At 33.0% G+C, this 24,817-nt stretch overlaps 1 protein-coding gene across 1 annotated transcript in view; it reads left to right on the forward strand.

The window, feature by feature from the left end:
- The window catches only part of LOC115885861 (adenylate cyclase type 2-like), a 373,787-nt gene that overhangs the window by 145,354 nt on the left and 203,616 nt on the right, over positions 1–24,817 (forward strand). Inside the window, exon 2 of the mRNA XM_030904883.1 lies at positions 2,509–2,645. Within this exon, the coding sequence (XP_030760743.1) occupies positions 2,509–2,645 (137 nt within the window). The remainder of the gene's footprint in view (positions 1–2,508; positions 2,646–24,817) is intronic.

Here is a 24,817-nt window from a genome sequence, read left to right on the forward strand (position 1 = left end):
GGTGTCTACGTTTAAATAGAACACTCTATATACGAATTAAAAATCTAGAACAAAATAAATTATATTAAAAAGGAACGTTTTATAACAAAAAATAACGATCGTTTTAGCTCAAAGTTACTTTAACTTATGAATGTGGGTTTGTAAGTAGAGTAAATATAAAGACCACTTTAATCTAAAGCGAGTAAATAATGATCTTACGTCGTATAACTAACTTAAGGCTCTAAGGGTATTAGTCTGACTATATTTTCTTTTGATTTTCTTCTAAATATTATTGATATAGAGGGATTCTTGGTTGAGGTTGCATGATATGTTCCTAAAAAACAATATTTTGTTGGTTTGAGGGAAGTTAATCACCGCGACCTTATAGATCTATTGTGTCTTCCTTTCTTGAGCTATAACTCATAACACAATCTCAGGGGTTTGGCAAAAGCCAGTATCTGAGACGGTTTTACACTGGTTAGTTCTCCATCTCTGGCATCAGCCGTATCAAAGCTTGTGGCACGAATGGTTGTCGTCTCGGCGCACTGCACGACAGCGATGAGTTGTTCAGGTGTTTTCCCATTTTTTCTCCAGAATCTGTATTCGCCGTTGTTTCTTAGCTTAAATCTACTGATGTGTTCAATGTTAGCTTAAACCTACTGTTGTGTTAAGGAGACAGTGTCCTGTTAAAGACCCCGTGACAATCCGAAGATTTAAAAATCGGAAGCAGAACGGTTCTGGTCCAGTTAGTGGAGTGTTCGCTCTTTTTCTAGCTACATCGTTTGCTTTTTCATTACCCATTATATTTCATTACACCCAGACAAGGAGGACTTTATTTTCTTTGCTTAATTTGTTCAGCTACTCTAGGTATTTTTTGATCAATTTCGAATTGATAGTTACTGAGTTTATCGCTCTTAAGGCTGCTTGACTAAGGGATAAGATGGCTATTTCTTCTTTCCGATACTTCCTGTCTAACATAAGTGTACGCATCCTTTGATAGCGTAAAGTCATATGCTTGTACCTTAAAGAGAAGCCAGACGACTGTCTGTATATTGTTATACCGTGTGACTGAAAAAAACGGGATCCAGTTGGCTTGGAAATGACGATCGATGACATTTCTCATATTATTTTACATACAAAATGACAGTGACCTTTATTTCCAAGCCATCTCTGATACCGTTTATTTTTTAATCGTATGTTCTTATTTATTTCTTAAATACATTTATAAAGGGTGTTTCAAAAAACATGTGCCATCTCTCGTGGAGAGATTCCTCACGTAAAAATAAGATTTATTTTTCATATCAACATAGGTCCGATTTTGCTCTGTTACGTAGCTACAGGGTGTTAAAGGCTTATTATTTTTTCGATTTATTATTATTTTCTTCTAAGTACTGTTAGTGTTTCGAATGAAATTTTGAGGATAAAAGTTACTATAAATGCGACATATTTTAAAGCTAAAACGGTTATGACATATTCACCTGGTATACCTGCATATGGGTTATCACTGGAATATTTTTATAAAAAAGCATGTACGCTACTGATTTTTTTCTCTTTTAGCGAAATAATGTAAGTAGTTTGATGGTGATTAAAAGTTGTCTCTTGATATTTTGTCGATTTCGGTTTCCTTGATGAGATAAACGCAATTTTATTAATCTGCCTTGATCCAAATCTAATAGCAACCTTTAAAAAAATTAACATCATTAACTCGCCAAAGTTCTAAATAAATACTCATTGATTCCTCATCAAAAAAATATGAAAAAAGTTCCTATAAGCATAGCATGCTTAGTTTTAGAGTTACAGGATGTTAAAACTTTTTAAAATTAGCTATTTTATAATTATTTTAAACATCATTACTTTTTTATTTGAAATTGCTGTTAAGTTGGACTAATAGGCATAATAATAATTGTTAATAATATTTAATCATAAATTAGGTAAAATATATAATTTATTAATTTTATTTTTATTTAAATTTTATTAATTGGATTAATAAAATTGCGTTTATCTCATCAAGGAGACTGAATTCGATAAAATATCAAGAGATAATTTTTAATTGGCATTAAACGGCCTATACAATTTTGATATCAAAAGAAAAATGTCAGTGGCGTATATGTTCTTTTTTGAAAAATATTCCAGTGATAACCCATACGCACGTCCCTGATGAATTTATCGACACTTGCATTAAAATATGTAACGCATATAGTAACTTTTACCCTCAAAATTTCAGTCAAATCACTAAAATGATTTGGAAGAAGATTATAATAATTCGAAAGATTATTAAGACTTTAACACCTTGTAGCTAAGAAACGAAAAATGAATCTTATTTTTACAAGAGGAATCTCCCCACGAGAGATGGCACATGTCTTTTGAAACACCCTGTATACATTATTTAATTTTTAAACATTTTTATAAAATAAATAATTTTATTCTTTTTTTAATAAATTGCTAGTCCTATTTAAATAAAATTATTTTTTTAAAATCAACTTTTATACATTCCCGATTTATTTTTAATAAAAAATATTTTTGTTACAGTAGATGGAATGGAATTGGAGACCCTGTACCAACGGTACTGCATCCGCCTGAAACACGCACTATTTTTATCTGGCTTGACGGTTTCTACAATAGTTTCCATAGGAATACTGATCACTACATGCGTTTTACACGTTCAGGTAATTTAAAAATATGTTTTTTTTATTTGAAACTACAATTAATGCGATTTCTTTAATTCTTATTATTAATTTCATAAATTAATTTAAAAAAAATGTAACAAATATTGTAACTTTTTAGTTCGTTACATGTCTTTTTTGTATATAATATATGATGTCTGGCCTATCATCACCGGATTCCCTCTCGTTCAGGCCGGATAGTTTATTTGACGCGTAATTTTTACGTTCCCTAGTCGCCAACCCTGTTATCGTTCGACACAACCCTGTTACTATTCTGTGGAGGCGCGCGCTGTCAACGTCGCTTCTGTCAACTCTCTCCGTGCTGAACCTCACTTTGTTTTGACGCTCTGTTGTATCCCAGCTTTTGGAAATGGTGATTATTTAAGTCTTGCTGTATAATTTGAATCGGCTGCTATTTCGAGGCTACAGGGTAGAGTTACGGATGTCCCAACTTGTATTTGTATTTTGCTGGCACGTTGGCGTCCCTTTTCTTTTGTCCTCCAGAATGTCACATGGAAGTTACACTTGCTTTTGGTAAATCAGGTTGTTTATTATTTATTGAGCCCTCGGAAGTATTTCGAGGGTCCAAGGTACGGACTATTTCCAAGGTACGGACTATTTCCAAGGTACGGACTGTGTCCAAGGTAGTATCTTGTGTACGGACATTATCTTATGTACGGATGTCCTGTGGACGAGTGTCCCCAGTAAGATCGATTTTTTCTTACATATAAGTGCCACAGCGTGGATGTAGCTTGAGTCCCATGCTGCTTCGTTCCCAGCTGTAAGCTAGTTAGTTACGGCTGTAACAATTTATGGTGTCTCATGCTGGCCCCTTTGGTTGTGTTGGATGGCTGAGTACAGAGAAATGCGAGACCACCTCACGATGTTACTGTTTTAAGCAGGATTGCTTAAAGAACAGCTAAGTGTAGATTTAAGTTATAGTTTTGCATTTAACATTTAAAACATTTACAGTCTTAAACAATAACGTACATCTTAAATAATATCGTATAGACTATGTTGAGTGGTTAGATTGTTAAGAACATTCATGTCGATTTAGTAGTTAAAATATAATTTAGATCTTAGGTTTCATTGCATTATGTCTTGTAATAGTATTACTTTTTTATAGATATTATTATTGCACTAACATCATATAAAATATATCAAATTAATTAAAGTAATGCTACATTTCATATATTCTCTTAAACTTTACATGTCTTGTATTTTATCATAGTTGTTTTCATAGATATTTAGTACAACTCTTACCACCACTTTCTTTGACATATAACCACTACATATTCACTAGAACTCTACAATGTCATGTATCAGCAACGAACATCATGAATGAATATAGTCATTAGTTTTAAGTAATATACAACTGTGTTTTCTTTCTCTGTACATGCCTGGCGCCCAATATCTATTTTTTTGTTTATTGTTATTAATTAGTTTTCTTTCCAGTGAAATACCTTATCCACGACTGCTCTCCGATGAAAAGCTGCCGTTCGCAGTGGTGGTTGTTTAAAAAACGCTACAATATTAATACATTTATTATAACATTTGAAGGGTTCAGGGAAAAACTTGAAAAGCGACAATTTCTTAATTTCAGGATTTTACAATATTATAGTAGCTCTAACTTGTCCCTACAAAATATACAGGGTGCCATCTATCGTGGGGAGCTCCTGACGAAAAAGTAAGATTTATTTTTCACATCAACATAGATCCGATTGTGCTCTGTTTTGTAGCTACAGGGTGTTAAAGTCTTAATATTTTTTTGATTTATTATAATTTCTTCAAAGTACTTTTATTGTTTTGAATGAAATTTTGAGGGTAAAAGTTGCTATAAATGCGACATATTTTACAGCTAAAAATGTGTCGACATTTCATGTGACATTTCATGACATTCATCAGGGACGTGCATATGGGTCATCACTGGAATATTTCTCTAAAAAAAAAGCATATAGATACGCCACTGACTTTTTTCTCTCGTTAGCTAAATAGTGTAAACAGGGCCTCCTTGATGAGATAAACGCAATTTTATTAATTTGTCTTGATCCAAGTCTAATAGCAACCTTTAAAAAAATTAACTATCATCATTAACTTGCGAAAGTTTTAAATAAATACTCATTGATTCCTCATCAAAAAAATATGAAAAAAAGTTCCTATGAACATGGGTATGGAAATGCATACTTTTAGAGTTACAGGATGTTAAAACAACAGACTTTTTAAAATTGGGTTTTTTGTAATTATCTTAAATATGATTATTTTTTTATTTGAAATTGCTGTATATTGGACTCTAATAGTAATAATAATTAATAGTAATAATATTTAACAATAAATTAGGTAAAAACTTGATAAGGGCCATTTTACTAATAAAACTTGATTAATTTCATTTTTATTTTAATTTTATAAATTGTGATTAATAAAATTGCGTTTATCTCATCAAGAAGGCCAAATTCTACAAAGTACCAGGAGATAACTTTTAAATGGCATTAAAGGGCCTCCATAATTTTGATATCAAAAGAAAAAAAGTCAGTGGCGTACATGTTTTTTCTAATATTCCAGTGATAACTCATATCCAGACGTCCCTGATTAATTGATCGACACTTTTTAAGTATTAAATTAAGTAGCACTTATAGTAACTTTTACCCTCAAAATTTCGTTCAAATCACTAAAAGTGCTTGGAAGAAAATTATAATAAATCGAGAAATTATTAAGCCTTTAACATCCTGTAGCTACAAAACAAAGCAGAATCGGACTTATGTTGAAATGAAAAATAAATCTTATTTTCCCCTGGATCCTTCACTTGGCAACATTCCTACTTTTAACAATAAATTAAGTGCTGTAAACCGGTATTTACTCGTTTGTAATTATTAAGCTAGACTAGTTTGATGTTGTATAATAATCTGCTTATAATGGCCAGAGTGGTATGTTATATAGAGACCAAGTATTAGTCAACTTAGCAAGTTTCATAGAGGTTGAAATTGCAGATTACTTGTAACAAGGAATATATTTTGCCGATATTACGTAGACGGTACAAAGAGGACCTTATACAAGTTGGTAATTGATGTTATGGCTAAATACTTAGCTCTTACAGATCACTTCATTTAAGCCATATACTATTTTACGGGTAATCGAAAAACAATTTCCGATGCATGTGACAAAAAAATCTCCGAGCCAGATATTGTAGTTCTGTAGAAACTTCCAATGCACGCTCAGCCTGGAACACCCTGTACATTCAGTAGAGACCCGCCTATAGGCGTGCTGTCACTATTCTCACTTCCATCAGCTGCTGACCGACGGGGTTCTATTATCGACGAGTCTGACTGATTTTATTAATAAATATATTGTTTTCACTCTTACCTTGCAAAGTTTCAGTCTTCAGAAATAATTTTGAGTAATATTTTTTTGAGAGCGCGTCTGGGGTAGCGCTGACGCTTTGTGTCCCCATACTTCTCTGTATGAGTGTTATATTTTTGTTTTACATTGCATTCGAACGTTATCTACAAATTTTCAGCCTTCAGGAAACAGTTTGGAGGTGTTACTCACCGCCAGGTGTACCGGAACTGGAATTGCTGACTGTACCTTTATTTTTTAACACTAAAACGCAATCGATTTTGAAAAATTCAGTCTTCAGAAAAATCTTGCATGTTTTTGCACCCGGCTCTTGCATGTCCATCCGCCAACTACAGGAAAAGGTAAAAGAGCAGCAGTCTAAACTTTATGTTGCATTTATCGACCTAACAAAAGCCTTCGACTCTGTGAACAGAGATGCACTTTGGGCAATTACGAAAAAAATCGGAGTACCCAACAAATTTCTTAGTGTGTAAAAGCCTCTGTAACAACAAGTCAAGAGTGTCACATCATGGATCACTGAGCGATCTCTTCTTAACAAATACAGGAGTTAGGCAGGGATTTGTCTTAGCACCTCTCCTAGTCAACATATTCATGGCAGCGCTCTCCATTATAGTGGACAGCAAACTGCAGGAGAGAGGATTAGATATAGCGACGACGGCGGTTTGTTCAACATAAAAAGACTCAGGGCTAAAACACGTACAAAATTCATCACAGAACTTCAATACGCTGATGACTGCGCTCTAGTTGCAAAAACGTTACAACAATTACAAGAAATGTTGAATACATATACCTGGGCATACGAGGCTTTGGGCCTTAAGCTAAACATTGACAAAACCAAAATCATGTGCACTCCCCCGGAAGATCACAACAATGCTATAAAAATCGGAGAAGAACTACTGGAATATGTAGCGGAATTCAATTATCTCGGCAGTTTGATTTCGGAAAAGGCCAATATCGACTCTGAAATTCAGCACAGGATTAGCAGCGCTTCAAGAGCATTCTGGAAATTAAAAGACAGGGTTTTCTACAACCATGACCTGAGCACAAAAACGAAACTTGCAGTGTACCGAGCAATTATAATCCCCACTATGTTATATGGGAGCGAAACCTGCCATACCGCCGACACATGAACGCATTAAACAAGTTGCAACAGAGACAACTTAGACAACTCTTAAGAATCCGATGGTTCCATCATGTCTCAAACGTATCAGTCTTTGAAAAAGCTAACTGCGAGTGTATTGAAGTCATGGTTACAAAATCCCGCTTAAGATGGGCTGGTCACGTATGCAGAATGCAAGAAAACCGCTTTACGGTGAGCTTGTAGACGGTAAGAGCAAGCCGGGTGGACAACTCAAAAGGTACAACGACATTTTCCACGAAAACTTAAAGGGGATTCATATGCAGAATGAAGGGGAAGAAACAGCTCACAATAGATGATGGAGAAGAATTGTAAACTCAGGGACAACCAAAAAGTAAAGAGGCAACAAAGCAATGAGATTTTTGAATGTCCGGAGTGACATGGCAGATAACATTACGTATCGGGCTTTTCAGTCACAGAAAAGCTCATGAAAGAAAACGCCTTGCGTGACCATCATCTGATGCGTGTCAAATACTCGTCAGCGAGTAATGGTAGTATGTATGCAAGTTTTTGCACTCGGCTCTTGGACTATAAACAATCCACAAACGGAATAAGAATATTTATTTTTGAAGAAAATGGAAGTTTAGGTTTATTACCGTTGTAAACTGTAACAACTATAAAACAGTACTAGCTCACAGCTGAGTGCATTAAAACAGAGCCAAATCCGCTTTTACAGCTCTCCAGCTCTATCCTCGAGACGTAAATTTTCATAAATGTTAATTAAAATTAAGTAAGGTTCTCGCAATAAATTTAATTTACTCTGAATTATCGGTCTGGCGTAATGAGCGGTAAAAAATAAAGCTTTCTCTTTTCGAACGTTCCTATAAAACAGAGGTTCGGTCGTCATGGGAATGCCATTACTTCTATTTGAATAAATTTATTTGCTTATTATAGTGAGAATATGACATTGTTTGAAAGTAATAGCCTGGAAACATGAAACTAAATAGGAGTACATTTTTAAAACAAATAATTGAATTAATAGACATAATTTAAATTTAAATTGGTGTTCCATAATATTTATTAATTTATTTATCGTACATGCAATAAAATTAGATTTTTTTATAAAAAATATACAATACACTACAATGAGAATGAGAACCGTAAAACTTAAATATAAAAAGATCACGAACATTATATAGGCTGTTTCAAAAAACCTGTGCCATCTGTCGTGGGGAGATTCCTCATAAGATTTATTTTTCATATCAATATAGATCCGATTCCGTTTTGTTTGGAAGCTGCAGGGTGTTAAAGTTTTAATATTTTTTCGATTTATTATAATTTTCTTTCAAGTACTTTCAGCGCGTCGAATGAAATTTTGAGGGTAAACGTTACTGTGAATGCGACATATTTTGATGCTAAAAAAAGTATCGATATATTCACCAGGGACGTGCGTATGAGTTATCACTGGAATATTTTTCTAAAAAAAATATGTGCGCCACTACCTTTTTTCTCTTGTTAGCGAAATAGTGTAAATAATTTAATGCTGATTAAAAGTTGTCTCTTGGTATTTTGTCGATTTCAGCTTCCTTGATGAGATAAACGCAATCTTATTAATTTGCCTTGATCCAAGTCTAATAATGGCAATCTTTAAAAAAATGAATACCATTAACTTGCGAAAGTTTTAAATAAGAACTCAATTGTGATTTCTCAACAAAAAATATGAAAAAAGTTCCTATAAACATGGGTATGGAAATGCATAGTTTTAGAGTTACAGGATCTTGAAACTTTTTTAAATTAGGGTTTGTGTAATTGTCTTAAATACAATTATTTTTTATTTTAAATTGCTCTAGGTTAAACTAATAGTAATAATATTTAATAATAAATTAGGTAAAATATATAATTTATTAATTTTATGAATTGTGATTAATAAAATTGCGTTTATCTCATCTCCTCCTCCTCCTAGGTGCCTTCTCTGTTGAGGTTGGCGATTAATATGGCGTATGACTCTCTGTCCAGAGCTTGGTGAATAAGAGTGTTTCCGTCGGTGTGGGTCCAATCTCTTATGTTACGTAGCCATGATTTCTTTTTCCTCCCTATGCTACGTTTTCCATCGATTTTTCCTTCTATTATGAGCTGTATTTCTTCATATTCTGAGTGCCGCATTATATGTCCAAGGTAGGAAGTCTTTTTGATTTTAATTGTGCCTGTTAGGTGTGGACGAGTTTTCATTCTGTCTAAAACTTCACAATTTGTTGTTCTGGAGGTCCAACTTATCCTCAGCATCCGACGATACATCCACATTTCAAAAGCATTAAGGCGTTTGATGTCTTCTTGTTTTAGCGTCCATGTTTCGCATCCATATTGAAGTAGGGGCCATATATAACATTTTAATGTTCTTAGCCTCGTTGGTATACCTATTCTGGGATGGCACAAACACTTCCGCATGTTGAGGAAACCCAGCCCTAGCTATTTCTATTCTTCTTCTGATTTCTTTAGAGTGGTCTAGCTGGCTGTTTAATTAACTGCCCAAGTAAATATAACTCCGCGTGGTTTCTAGATGGACGCCGTTTACCATTATGTCGTTATTTTCATTGTCTTGCGGATGTCTCTCGAAAATCATAGTTTTTGTCTTGGCGGTGTTAATCTCTAGACTCATCCTGATACTTTCTTCTGTCAGTTTGTCCATTAGGGTTTGCAGCTGGTCTTCGGATTCTGCTAATACCACGGTGTCGTCTGCATATCTTATATTGTTTATAATTTGTCCATTTATTTTAGCCCCTTCTGGACAATTTTGAAAAGATTTTCGGATTATATATTCGGCATAAACGTTAAACAATAATGGTGACAATATGCATCCCTGTCTAACACCTCTTTGTATGTCTACGTATCTTGTATTTCCTTTTTTCTGTTCTGACACAACATTTGTGATTCCAGTATGTGTTCCTTATAATGATAATATCTCTTTCATCCAAGCCTACTTCTAGTAATTTTTCGTGCTGTATTCGATCGAAGGCTTTTTTGTAGCCAACGTAACATACGTACAGCTTCCTTTGGACTTCCATGTACCTCTCTGCAATTAACGTTAAACTCAGGATGGCTTCTCTTGTTCCTGTCCCCCTTCTAAAACCGTATTGTGATCTAGTAAGGAAATCATCACATTTGCTGTATACTCTATTGAATATTATTCGCATAAAGATTTTCGCTGCGTGGCTTATCAGACATATTGTTCTGTGGTCTTCGCATTTCTTCGCTTTATTCTTTTTGGGTAAGGCTATGAAGGTAGATGTTACCCAGTCTTCGGGGATTGTTCCGGTTTCATATACTTTATTGAAAAATTGGGTCAGTATTTTGATGGCATTATCGCTTATGTGTTTGAAGTGCTCTGCTGTTATTTGATCTTCGCCCGGTGCCTTATTGCTTTTCGTTTCTCTGATTGCTTTGATGACTTCATCTTTCAATATCGGTAGATGGTCTCCTTTCTCTATTTTTGGATATTCCTGTTTTCTTCTCGCATCTCCGAACAATTCTTTCAAATAGTTCTCCCATATAACCTGTTGTTTACTGGGGTCCAGTTCTATCACGTTAATTTCGTTTGCGATTGCTGACAGATGTTTGGGTTTCCAAAGGCCGGTGAATACTTTGATTTTTGTGTGTGCTGCAGTTGTACTACTTCAGCGCATTTGGTTTGGAGCCAGTTCTCTTTTGCACTTGTAATCTGTCTCTGGATCTCCTTGTTTAACCTTTTGTACTGGTCTTCACATTTATTCTTAACTTTGCGCCTTTCGTCCATTGCTTCTATTATTTCCTTTGTCATCCAGGGCTTTTTCAATTTTCGGTCTTCCTTTCCTATTATCTGTTCGCTTGCTTCGCGAAATATGTCTTTGAATTTTGACTATGTTTGTTCCATATTATCTTTGGTAGTTTTATTATGTTGTATTGTATTTTCCTTCTCTAACTGTTTGTCGACTTGTTGCCCGTAAAGTTCTTTTTTATTGTGATCTGCAGATGCCCAGGCTATTCTTGGTATTGGTTTTGGTTGTAGAATTTTCTTTAGTTTAAATCTCATAGTGGCCACCACGGGGTTATGATCGGAATTTATGTCACATCCAGGATATGTCTTAGCGTTTATAATACTGTTGCGAAATTATTATAATACTGTTATGTCATCAAGGAGGCCGAATTCGACAAAATATCAAGAGACAACTTTAAAAGTGGCATTAAACGGCCTACACAATTTTGATATCAAAAGAAAAAAAAGTCAGTGGCGCACATGTTTTTTTTGAAAAATATTCTAGTTATAACCTCTATGCACGTTCCTGATGAATTTATCTTCACTTTTTTAGCATTAAAATATGTAGCAATTATAGTAACTTTTACCGTCAAAATTTCACTCGAACCACTAAATTGGAAGTAGAAAAATTGGTACTTGGAAGAAAATTATAATAAATCGAAAGATGATTAAGACTAACACCCTGTAGCTACGAAACAAAGCAGAATCGGACCTATGTTGATATGGAAAATAAATCTCATTTTTACGTGAGAAATCTTCCCACGAGAGATGGAGCATTTTTTTGGAAACACCCTGTATATTCTAAAAAATCGTTCGGAATTTTACAGTGGGGCAGAAAAATCTTTATCAGTTTCTCTAAAATGGTTTGATAGTGGGCGCGGCACATTAAAAAGATTAATACTGGTCCTCAGTACCCCCCACCCCCTTTAATTGCAACTCTAGTAGTTTCAAAATACTACTAAATTTCTGATTTAACCCATTTAAAATCAGCAATAACAGCAAAATTTCGAATGACAGACATTTTCGAAAACGATATTTATTTTTTCGCTTGTGAATCCGTTTTCAAAATGGAATCGCGTAAAATAACGATGCTGTTTGCTTACTGTGTTTTGTTAGCTTTGCTCTAATGAGGAAAATCTACGGTGCTGTGTGGAAAATCGCGTGCTAACTCGTAAATTGGAATTAAAAATCGTCCCCGTCGTTTGATCCCGCGGGATCGGGGGGCGTGCACGTCCGCCTCGGAAAACCCATGAAAATTTCATTAATTTTTCAGGCGAATTCCCTAGGACCCTCGCGTTTTTAGTTTTGGCACGCTTTTCAGTTTTTAGTTTTTCATTTTTTTTCGAGGATATAAACCCGTTAATGCGTTTGAATTTGTAGTGTGGTAATATCCTGTTTTGCTATGTATCAGATGTTCTTTTAGGGTACAAAATTTAACATTTACTGGGTTCTCTTTTTCGCAGTTTTTAATATAATACACACGAAAGTATAGTATACTAGTTTTTTTTTCTCACGACTTCGTCCGCATAAAATTCGAATTTTATTAATATAAAGTGTAATATTTATTATAGCACCTAGTGGCAATATTTGAAAGTGTGAAAATACGTGCTGTTACACTAAAATGTGACGTACTTTATTTACAATTTTAATTCTATGGAAATCTACGTTCAACACTTGAAAAAGACATATACATATGATTGTCGAAACGTTGACAATGATAATAAAATTATAAACGAAATCTAGTAATATCTTTAAAACACCAACGACCTAAAGCCAAAAACAAAAAGAAAAAAACTCTGAATAGAATGACATCATATGTCAAATTTTGACATTTTTCCTTAAAAACAAATCGTATTTTAAATGCCAATCTAGAGTGCCATGGCTGTGTTAAAAACATTAATTTCCGATTCAATCAAGGAGGTTTGAAAAAATAAATTTGATCGTCTAATATATTTCGTGTTTTGCATTGGCCGGATAAAAGATATCCAAATCGTATTTTTAATCATATCTCAATTTTTTCAAATGGCACAAGGGTGGCTCATTAGCATATTTGGAAAAAGCATTTTTTACAAATAATTTGATACCCCACAATGTCAAGTGTGGGTTCGAATCAAATTCTCAAATTGCATGTTACAATTTCAAATAAACCGTATGCGAAAATGTTAAAAGTTGACATATGACATGTCATTCTATTCAGAGTATCATTTTCTTTTCAATAGAGTAAAAAAATACCGAAGGTGTCATTTAAAAATCATAAGTTGACGTTAAAATAAGTGAATACGTCAATCAATCCTAATTTATGTCATAAATATACTAACATACCAAATCTCGTTTTTTATCTGAAAAAATAAAAAAGTTATAGGGGTGAGCCACTTTTGAGATGCACCCGGTATATTAAGTCCAACTTAATACTACCTGATCACAGTTGATTATTGATGAGGTAAAATCAAGAAGCTTAAACTTTCCGGATATGATTTTTTTGTTTGTTTTTAATTTTTACTTATATTATGTTTAGTTATGTTGTGTGGCGTTCTAGCTAAAAAATAATTATGTAATCAAAGAAGTGATAACCATACATTACTAACCCCTATAATGATGTTTTTTTTCAGATTAAAAAAAAACGAGATTTGGTATATTAGTTAATATGATATTGCGAGAGTGCCATTTAAAAATCAAAAGTTGTAGTCATTTCCGGTGAAACAGGAAGTGCCCAAAAACAATTAAATACGTCAATCAGTCCTAATTTAGGTCATATACTAACATACCAAATCTCGTTTTTTTATCTGAAAAAATAAAAAAGTTATAGGGATGAGCCACTTTTGAGATGCACCCTGTATACCTCTGGGGTGTATTCATCTCTTCAAAAAACTGTTGACGTTACACAATTATAGTAACAAAACTATAAAAAATGTAAAATAAATATTTGTGTTTTATCATAATTTCGTAAGGTATGATGCAGAATTCTTATAACCGAAATGCGATTGTCTTGCACTGTTCAAGAGATCATTCGCAAGAGCTATTAATTAATGCACTTAAATTAAAACTATATTTTAAAGTGTCAATATTTAAATTCCAATTAGGAATTGTACAATATTATTTATAAATATTTTCCCCCAATAAGGAAATCAAAACAACAAAAAAAAACACCAGTAATGTTTGATTATATCTATTCTATGATTGATTATGATACAACTAGTTTTCCTAATTTTATTCTGTTTTACGTAGTGACAGAACTAATCAATGTTTCAGCCTAAAGCTATTGACTTGGATTGTAATTAGGTTTGAAGGGTGTGTTAACTTGAGTAATTTATTTAGGGATTTTAGCTTTAGGACATATATAACCCTTCCGAATATTATTAAAAGACAAATCGCATTTCAGTTTGGTTTGGTTTTGTGTATAAGTTGTGTATCTTACTTTACGAAGTTATGATAAAACACAAATATTTGTTTTATATTTTTTATAGCTTTGTTACTATAATTTGGACTTATTTTTAATATTAAGAGTATAAATAAGTTTCTCTGGGCCGGAAAAGTCAGAAAAAATGTGTTAAAACTATTAATACCTATGTCGTTTGTGTTTAAAAAATACTGTTTGAAAACATAAAAAATTGTAACCAAACAAATAAAAAGCATTATCATCAAAAATGTATATTTAATTTTTGTTTAGAATAGAATTTGTTTGCGTATTGCTAAGCGGCAGTTTGCGATATTGTGGTTATTCTGTCATCAATAATATGAATAGACGTCATTTAACAATAGAGGAAGCAAATCAAGCCATTGGGTTGATTCTTGGTTGTGCGCGACAGATCGATGTGGCTGATCCAATTAAAATCACCTAAAGTGTAATTTCGAGACTTAAAAACCGGTTTAATGAGACTGGATCTGTAATGGAGAGGCATAGGGAGGGTCGACCAAGGTCGACAAATGCTAGGGAGAACCGAACCTTACTGAGAGGAGCTAGGATGGATCCTGCAAGAAACTACACGTTGCCCAGCCAGGACCTTTTGGCTGCCAGCAGAGTACGTATCTCGGTACAACCTCTCGGACGGTCTTAAATCGATTAAAAAAACAGGTTTACATTGCTATAGACCTATAAGATGTCCCCGTTGACCGCGAGAGTCAGGTTGAGGACATAAAGCTCGACGTTTGCTCTAGTGTAACGAAAGAGCTAACTGGAATGATGAGTGGTATACTGCGATGTTCAGCGATGAAAGCTGCTTTTGTCTTCGTACTGACAAACGTACAGTTCGTCTGTGGAGACTAAGAAATACAAGACTTAACGACCGATATGTTCAAGAAGCATCCCTTTGGAGTTAAAGGTGTAATGGTCTGGGTTGGAATTTCTACGGAGGCCGAACGCAATTGTATGTCTGTGAAGGTACAATGACAGGTGAAATTTATACTGACGACATCATTGTAGGATGACGGAGGGCGTCTAATAGGCCTATTATAGCAATGTAAAGCTGCTTTTTTTAATCGATTTAAGACCGTCCGAGGGGTAATACGTACCCTGCTGGCAGCCAAAAGGTCCTGGCTGAGCAACGTATAGTTTCTTGCAGGATCTATCCTAGCTCCTCTCATTAAGCTTCGGTCCTCTCTAGCATTTGTCGACCTTGTTCTAACCTCCCTATGCTTCTCTATGACCGATCCAGTCTCATTAAATCGGTTTTTAAGTCTATAAATTACACTTTAGGTGACTTTAAATCGATCAACCACGTCGATCTGTCGCGCACCGCCAAGAACCAACCCAATGACTTGATTTGCTTCCTCTACTGTTATATGACGTCTGTTTATATTATCGATGTCAGAATAACCACAATATCGCAAACTGCCGCTTAGCAACATGCAAACAAATTCTATTCTAAACAAAAATTAAATGTACACTTTTGATCATAATGCTTTTTATTTGTTTGGGTACAATTTTTTATGTTTACAAATAGTGTTTTATTAAACACAAACTACATAGGTATTAATAGCTATAACACATTTTTTCTGAAAAATTTTCTTCCTAGCGAAAACACAATATCCTTAACTTTTTTCGATTAATTTATATTGTTGTTGTTTTTAAAATATGATTTTGTAATAATGATTGGCATGATTTATGTAAAATTACTTGTAAATTTTATATGTTTTAAAGGAACCCAAAATAAAATATAAAAATGATTCACTATTAAAAACAGCTAAGAGGTTAAAAAGCCAGGATAAATAATGTCTCTCTAACACGTTAACTGTTACAATATTTACCATAACGAGCAAATCACCCTGTACTAAACAAAGCTTTTTTTTATTATGAAAGGGAGCAGCTCCGAAGGTAAAAATGAGGCATAAATTTTATCTTCATTTTTCAAGGGGTATCGAAAAATGTAATCTTTCTTGAGGGAAATGTTGGGAGCCAAAGGTTATATATAATATATATTCTTTTTTCAGTAAAAAAAGATATCTTTTCGCACTGCAAAGTTAAGAAATAAGAAAAAAGGGCGTTAGTGATAAATTTATTCATATATTTAAATACATTTTGTATTTTATGTTCTGTTAGTACCATTTTCATTTTTTACTTATAAAAGTTACTAGAATATAGAACATAAAATAGCTGATAGAACTGATAGAATAGCTGAATTCTATCTGTAACACATGGGACCATAACATTTCACTGGATCAGTTAATAGTTTTATATAGAAGTATATATTTTCCTTAACCCTTTATAAGGTTGATGGTGGCTAAATCGACCACTTTAATTTAACCAACTAATCAGTTGCGTGGAAGTGTATTATCGCCCAGTTTGTTTGCTATGCTTATTTCTATGCGAGCTTTGGCCATTTAATCAACCATATCTATATGTTGGCCGAATTGACGCGAAAATCTAAGGTAAGCGGTTGAATATTCGACCAGTGAGCATTGGCAAGACTGAGTTCGCTGTGTGTCATATAGTTAATAATTGTTGTCTAAGCATTTTCTATGCAAATTTCGTGTGATAAAAATTTAAAAATATAGAAACAAATAATGTATCTGTGACGTCACAACCAAATTTACGGCTTGGATGACATTTTCTTAAATCGTTAACATATCCTGTATATTTTCGATAATTTCTCATAGGATGCGAGTTTCTCGAAAAACAAAATTTGATTTACTTGATACGGGCATATTTTTGAATATAGAGCTAACAGAGATAACCAAAATTAACTTACTCCATTTTAAACGTAAGATTTATCCGGTCTACCATATCTTATCTGAGCTATATGTTCTTTAAATCTAGTTAATATTGACCTTCTAGATTGTCCAACATATTTCTGATTGCAATCTTTACATGAAATTTCATAAATATTCGACCTTTCCAGTGGAGGTGTTTTATCTTTAGGATTATCTAATAATTGTTGTAATTTATTATTAGCACTATACACAAGTTTATAACTGACATTCTTAAAAATGACTTTTAAACCACGGGATGATATCGTCCTATTGCTGCAAAAAGTCACTAACTAACATTTTTCCGAACAACCAAAGTCAATCACTATGTTTTGAATCGGAGAATCGATTGCAAATGTCATTAACTACGATTTCTGGCTATTTATGTTTTATTTTAATACCTAATAGTTACTAACTATAACATCTTTATGCAATGCAATTCATCTTTAGACGCATTCTTCTTGAATAATAAGTAATAAAAAGTAAGTTAGTGAATTTTGGCAGCAATGGGACGATATATAAAAAAGAATGTTGTATCATACCATACGAAATTATGACAAAACACAAATATTTGTTTTACATATTTTATCACTTTGTTACTATATTTGGACTTATTTTTTAATATTGAGAGTATCAATTATGAAAAACAGAATTTATTTATTAATTATAGAGTTTAAATGAATTGAAATGAAATTGTATTTTGAATTTGCATTTGTCCCTTCTTATATTTAATGTATAATTTTTAAATGAAAGTGCATGTATTTTAATTGAGAGTATAATTTGGTCTCAGAACAACGCCTGTAATTTTTTTCCAAAAAATTTGAAATTGTTATTAGAATATTGTTGATGTCTCAGTTGTGGAGAAACCGATTTGAATCAATTTGCTGTCGAAAAAAAACAATATTAGAAATGAACTCTCGCCTAAAAAAAAATAAAAAAAAAATACTAGCCGAAAAATCGAACTAAAAGTATAGCTTTATTCCTTCCCACGCACAGTATTAATGGAAAAACTTTTATTAAAAAATAAATGCCATACACATCGATAAAAATAAATTGCTTTTTAATTATATACCATACATATGTAGAAAATAACAATCAATGTGTTCTTTTCTGATTACTCGTTAGTTGTAAATGACACACGACAAGAACATTCATCCGTTAGATAAATCAATTGAAATAGAGAGAAGAAAAAAACTTTACAAACGACTGACAAATTTCCGACTTTTGAATTCCAACGGTCTAAATCACTTTGTCCTCATAACTCATTCCCTTTTCATATCCGGGCCAGTCAAAATGAAACGTCAGATTCCCCACTGGGAGAGGTCTATATAAAGCGGCTCGGGCTGTCATCGAAAGACGGCGACACAAGGGCCATAATAGAAATAACTTGCGAAATGCATTTCATAGATTGCATCGTATTGGACGATTTATTGGCGGCATTTGTATGCCAGGCTCGACTTATCGCTTTACGATATATGGAGAGGCTTTGTGTGACTCTATTGCTTTATTGGGCAGAATATTATGGCCCTTGAAGATTTTTTTATATTTATTTAACATATTATTAATATTTATGTAATTATTCATTTAATATATTACATATATTTATGTAATTTCTAAATACATTTTGGTGTAAATAGAGGTTATTTTTTTTAATACTTTTTTTCTGCACTGTTAAGTACCTAACTGTCCTTTAGTGAGATAATAAAAGGCACAACACAAACCCGTTTGTTTAATAATCAATCAATTAAGAAATATATGTTATACGCAAATGTAAAAGCTTGGTTCATTTCAGTTGATTTCAAAAAATTCCGATCGCAACGCTCTAAACGGCAGAAATCAGAACTTTTTGCTGTGTATTTCACGCCGTCCCAGTTACAGTTCATGTTGATCGCAATAAAATAATATTGAAACCGTGGCTTTGTCATAATATTTAAGTATTTTAGTTTTTTGCTAGTGCAATTATTGAAACTACAATGCTGCAAGTACACACTCGTCGAGGCGACTCGACACGCGACAAAAAATTAACGCTATGTACATTGTTATTGGTTAAGACCGTCCTTTTTGTCACGCCTCAGGTCGCCTCGGCAAGTGTGTACTTCCACAATTTAGACTGGGGTACACTATCATATGCTTTCTTGAGGTCTATGTAGAGGAGATGTAGTTCTTGATTTCTTGCCATCTTTTTCTCAATTAAAATTTAATGATTAATTTCTCAATTAAAATTAAACAATTAATGATTTACGACCAATCAGTGTTCTATCGGTGGTCTCTAAGATTATTGAGAAACATATTCATAAGCAGTTATTTTCTATTTTTTACCGACAATAAAATACTGCCAGAGTGTCAATCCGGTTTCAGAAATTTTTTTAGTACAACCACATGTCTTGTAAAACTTGTGAATGACATTCGAGTAAATATGGAAGACAAAAAAATCACCTGTATTGCTTTGTTTGATTTTAGCAAGGCATTTGATACTATAAATTATGATATGTTACTAACTAAACTCCATTACTTCGGATTATCAGAAAGATCTATAACGTTTTTTAAAAATTATCTTTCTAATCGTATGCATTGCGTTCAAGTAAGACAGGGGAATCATCAATTAAAGTCAAATTACGTTTCTATGACATGTGGAATTCCTCGAGGATCCATATTAGGGCCATTGTTATTTTCATTATATGTTGCCGATATGAATAAAGAAACAGAGTTTTCTACATTACAAAAGTATGCAGATGATTCACAAATTTACTGTGCTTTCGCATCTCATAATTTAAAACAAGCTGAAGAAAATTTTAAAACAGATATTAATAACATATACAAATATTCAATGGAACATAATCTAAAATTAAATGCATCCAAATCGTGTATTATGCTGCTTTGAAATAATCAGACTATTCTCAATTATCTATCAGACAATCTTGATATATGTGTTAATAATACTAAAATACCAATAGTTAAGGACGCTGGAAATCTCGGCATATATTTTGACTCTAATGTAAAATTTGATATACATGTAAAAAATAAATTGAAAATTGCATATATGCGACTAAAAGGTTTGGTTTATTTTAAGAAACATCTTCCTCAGAATATAAAATATTATCTGTGCAATTCGCTAATTTTGTCCTTGTTTGATTACGGAGATGTGGTATACGGCTCTTCATTGACTCAAATGGTTGCCAGATCCATTCAAATACTTCAAAATTCCTGCATGAGATTTTCGTATAATATCTCATTTCGTATACATATTACGCCATATTTAAATCAATTTAATATTCTGTCTATGGTAAATAGGCGAAAACTTCATGTGTTAACATTTATCTACCGTATCTTACAAACTGGCCAACCGCCTTATTTAAAATCATTGTTTATACCTTTTGACCACACTCATGTAACAAGAAACTTACATGGTTTCAGAATACCTCAACATAGGACGGCTGGCTTTCAGAAATCGTTTTCTTTTCTTGCGCCGCAATTATGGAATTCTCTTCCAATCAGTGTTAAATGCTTTAAATCACATTATTTTAATAAATATGTTAAGAATAATTTGCTGGTTTTACAATCGAATATAATATAGAACTTATTTCTAAATTTATCTTTTATCTTTTGTTATTTTGGCAAACTGTGGTGAACGGGCCTTTAATTTGATATGGTTTTGACTGGCTCACTGCTCAGCTTTATAATTTTGGAAAATATTTGTGTATCTGTTGAAATTGTATTTATATACTTTTTAACATTGCTAAGTTGTTCTGTGCGCTCGGGGTTTCTTTTTGCTTTGCCGGTGGTCCTCTGTTTTTCTTACGGGTTTGTTTGTTGTTGGTATATTATTGTATTGAAAATGAAATTCTGTTTAGTTATTTTTTACAGGGAGTGTGCCACACTGATGCCTTTGGCAATCAGTGAATCGGTTTTATAATCGCGGTGCACTCCTTATTAGGCTATTAGGCTATTAGTCAGCCAAAGTATGGTTTGTATTTTGTATATTTTTTATATTGGGGCCTAATAGAAAGATTTGATTTGATTTGATTTAATTATCTGTGTTAGTGTGGATAAATGTCGACCGTGGATCTACCAGCTCTAAATCTCTGTTGTTCTTCAGCTTTCATATCCCGGTATTCCTCCTCAATGCTCTTTTTAACCAATTTTCCATAGACCCTTGAAACAGAGATCAGCACGGTAATACCCCGATAGTTATCGCAGTCATCTTTACTTCCTTTCTTTTGAATTGTTGTTATATATGATATTTTCCATTTTATAAACATGAAAATGTTTTTACAGTCAAATCTTAAAAGAATATTGAATCATACCATGCGAAATTATGATAAAACACAAATATTTATTTTACATTTTTTTATGATTTTGTTACTATAATTTGGCTTATTTTTTAATATTGAGAGTATAAATTATGAAAAACAGAAATTATTTATTAATTATGGAGTTTCTATGAACTATCTGTTGTGGAACCATTGTATTTTAAAATTTAAGATATTATTGTATTTGCATGTATCCTTTCTAATATTTATTGTATAATTTTTAAATGAGAGGAGTACATAAGGTCGACAAGGTATCCCTTCAATAAGTCGTCTCAGAACAACGCCTATGATTTTTTTTACAAAAAATTTGAAATTATTATTGGAATATTGTTGATGTCACAGTTGTGGAGAAACCGATTTGAATCAATTTGGTGTCAAAAAAAACAATATTAGAAATTAACTCTCGATTAAAAAATAAAAGACTGAAAAATCGAACTAAAAGTATAGCTTTATTCCTTCACACGCAATGGCAAAATTTTTATTAAAAAATCAATGCCATACACATCGATAACAAATAAATTGCTTTTTAATTATATACCATACATATGTAGGAAATAAGTATCAATGTGTTATTTTCTGATTACTCGTTAGTTGTAAATGACACACGACAAAACATTTATCCATTAGATAAATCAATCGACATAGAGAGGAAAAACTTTACAAATTTCCGACTTTTGAATTCCAACGGTCCAAATCACTTTGTCCTCATAACTAATTCCCTTTCCATATCCGGACCAGTCGAAACGGCACGCCAGATTCCCCACTGGGAGAGGTCTATATAAAGCGGCTCAGGCTGTCATCGAAAGACGGCGATACAAGGGCCATAATAGAAATAACTTGCGAAATGCATTTCATAGATTGCATCGTATTGGATGATTTATTGGCGCCATTTGTATGCCAGGCTCGACTTATCGCTTTACGATATATGGAGAGGCTTTGTGTGACTCTCTATTGCTTTATTGGGCAGGAACTATTGCGGTTCTTATAGATAAAATATAATAGAGTAGGCTGTTTAGGCATTGATTCTTTAGAACAAATAATACAAATTGAAATTTGATATAAAATATTAGCAGATTTATCTTTCTTTGATGATTTTATTTAAGCATACTACACTGTTGTCACTTATTTATTAAAATAGTATATTGATGAAAATCGAATATGATTGTGTTGATATATAGTGGAGTGCTTTAAGCCCTTCTGGGATACAAACCTCGGAATTCATTTACTGTCAACGAATTTTTATAAAACTTTTTGCATTGTATTGTTAATAAGATATATTACAAAGTTACCCACATTTAAATTCGTTGCTTTCGCTTTAGTATTTAAATAAACACACATATACAAATGCGTACATACATACAAGATGGCTCCGTATTCCGGAAAAGCTCTGTATCAGGATTCTTATTTGAGATTTTCACCCCAAACCTTTTACAAAATATATGTTTAATGGTAGTCAAAAATATTTTTATAGATATACAGAGTGAGTCAAATATATATCATTTATTTATTCGAGTTCAGTGAATTTGCTATAAAAAAAATTTGCTTCAGGTTCCAAAAACATCTTAATACCAGATAGAGGCTATCTCTTTTTTTATTATATTTTTTACGTTGTTAAAATCTACTCTGTGCCCTATGTCGCATGAATGCTGACAAATTGATTGTGAAAGTCGCCCTTTCTTGAATAATCTTTATGTTATTTAATTCGAACATTTAAGGGTCTAGATGTTTCACTAATATAAAATTTACCACATTTACATGGTATTTTGTATATTAAATTTTTTGTTTGTTGTTTAGTGTTCATTGGACTATGGCATCAGCGAATTTTAGACAGTTGAGATATTCTTCATCTATTTTTAATTTTTTGTTGGTCCACTCCAGTTGATAGTCAGGGGCCAATGTGTAATCCGCTTGCAAAAAAGTGAGGCAAGTATGAATCATGCATCAAAATTTCTAGAAAAATAAGTGGATTTGATTTTTTTTGGTACCAAGCCTTCATGCATGTCAGAAGGGAGAAACAACCCCTATTAGGGATTAAGGGGTGGAAAATAAGTATCAGCATTTTACATTAACGAATTGTTTTTTTACATACGATAATTTACATAATATTTACAAAATAGTTTTCAACTATGTTAAACCTGATTTTTGGGGTTGTTTAACGCCATATTTATTTTAAAGCGATGATTTTTAACTTTTTTAGTATATAATTTTTGTATACAACATGGGTGTCGATTTCATATATCTTTGGGATGACTAACTTAATGGTATATATTATATCGCTATAAGGTTATTTGCAAAGCCCTTTAACCCTTTTGTTTATATTTATACATACATATAGATACCTCCATCAGACTTTTTAGGTTTCAAAAAAATAAGTTTTTATAATTTCAATTTTTTATTGGAATATTTTACAATTGGCAAAAATTGATCAATAGTTTCCGTGGAATATTTAAAAATCCAAATCAGAATCTTCAAATTCATCGTCGTCAATACTGTCATTAACAGTGACATTATCGCAGCTGGCTGTGTTTCCACAACATTCGCACATTTCTGTGCAAAACAAACCGCTAGACGCACATTTACAACGAAGATTACACCTTGATTTTTGGCAGGAACACTTTATATTGTTTAAAACAAAATCAGGTGCTAATGATAAATCGGATGTAATGGGTTCATATTTGCCATTTTCGAATTTCCAGCCGTAATCATCCGGTGATGGAAGGTTTGGATGAGCCAATATATCACGGCACCACTCCATACATTGATAATGACATCTTAAAACAAGCTTTTCTGAAAAACAAAGCAGCTTGGTGTAAGGCTTCAAGTTCGTTAGCCTCGACTTGCTGTAAGGCATCATTTACCGTCGATGCAATTGAAACACGTTCAAAATCATTTTTCTTTTTTGGGGCCAAGAAAACAATTTCCGGAACTTCTTCAAGCAAAAAGAGTTTTAGTTCTCTTCTCGAAAACACTTTTACATTATCAATATCAATATCATTTGACCGGCATATGTCAAGATATATTTCATGCAAATATCCAATGGAACAAATATTTCCTTCACTCAGATATTCACGAACGAAACTGAGAGATTCAGTGGAAGAACCTAAGATTTTTGTAATATTTTCCTGGTCAAAGTTAGCATTGCCCCCTCTATGTTTTCTTAGGACGTTTGTAACATTATTTGCCCAGCATTTTTGATGATAATATACATCAATAGCGTGAGCATCACCGGGGCTGATACATTCGGAACCAACAACTAATTATAAGACCATTAGTTGTTGGTTCTTCATAATTTCAGCTGTTTTTGTAATAACGCGCCCGTGGCGTCATATGACACATGACGAAGTTTGTTTCGTGTATTGGATTCCTTATCACAAAAAATACACGAGTTTTTTTTGTACGAACTACTTTTGCTTCTTGTGAAAGGTAATTGTGACGGTCCTGCTTCTAGTCCAACTTCTTTAAC

The sequence above is a fragment of the Sitophilus oryzae genome, unplaced genomic scaffold, assembly GCF_002938485.1.
Source record: "Sitophilus oryzae breed Bouriz unplaced genomic scaffold, Soryzae_2.0 scaffold_465_pilon_pilon, whole genome shotgun sequence".
Taxonomy (NCBI): domain Eukaryota; kingdom Metazoa; phylum Arthropoda; class Insecta; order Coleoptera; family Curculionidae; genus Sitophilus; species Sitophilus oryzae.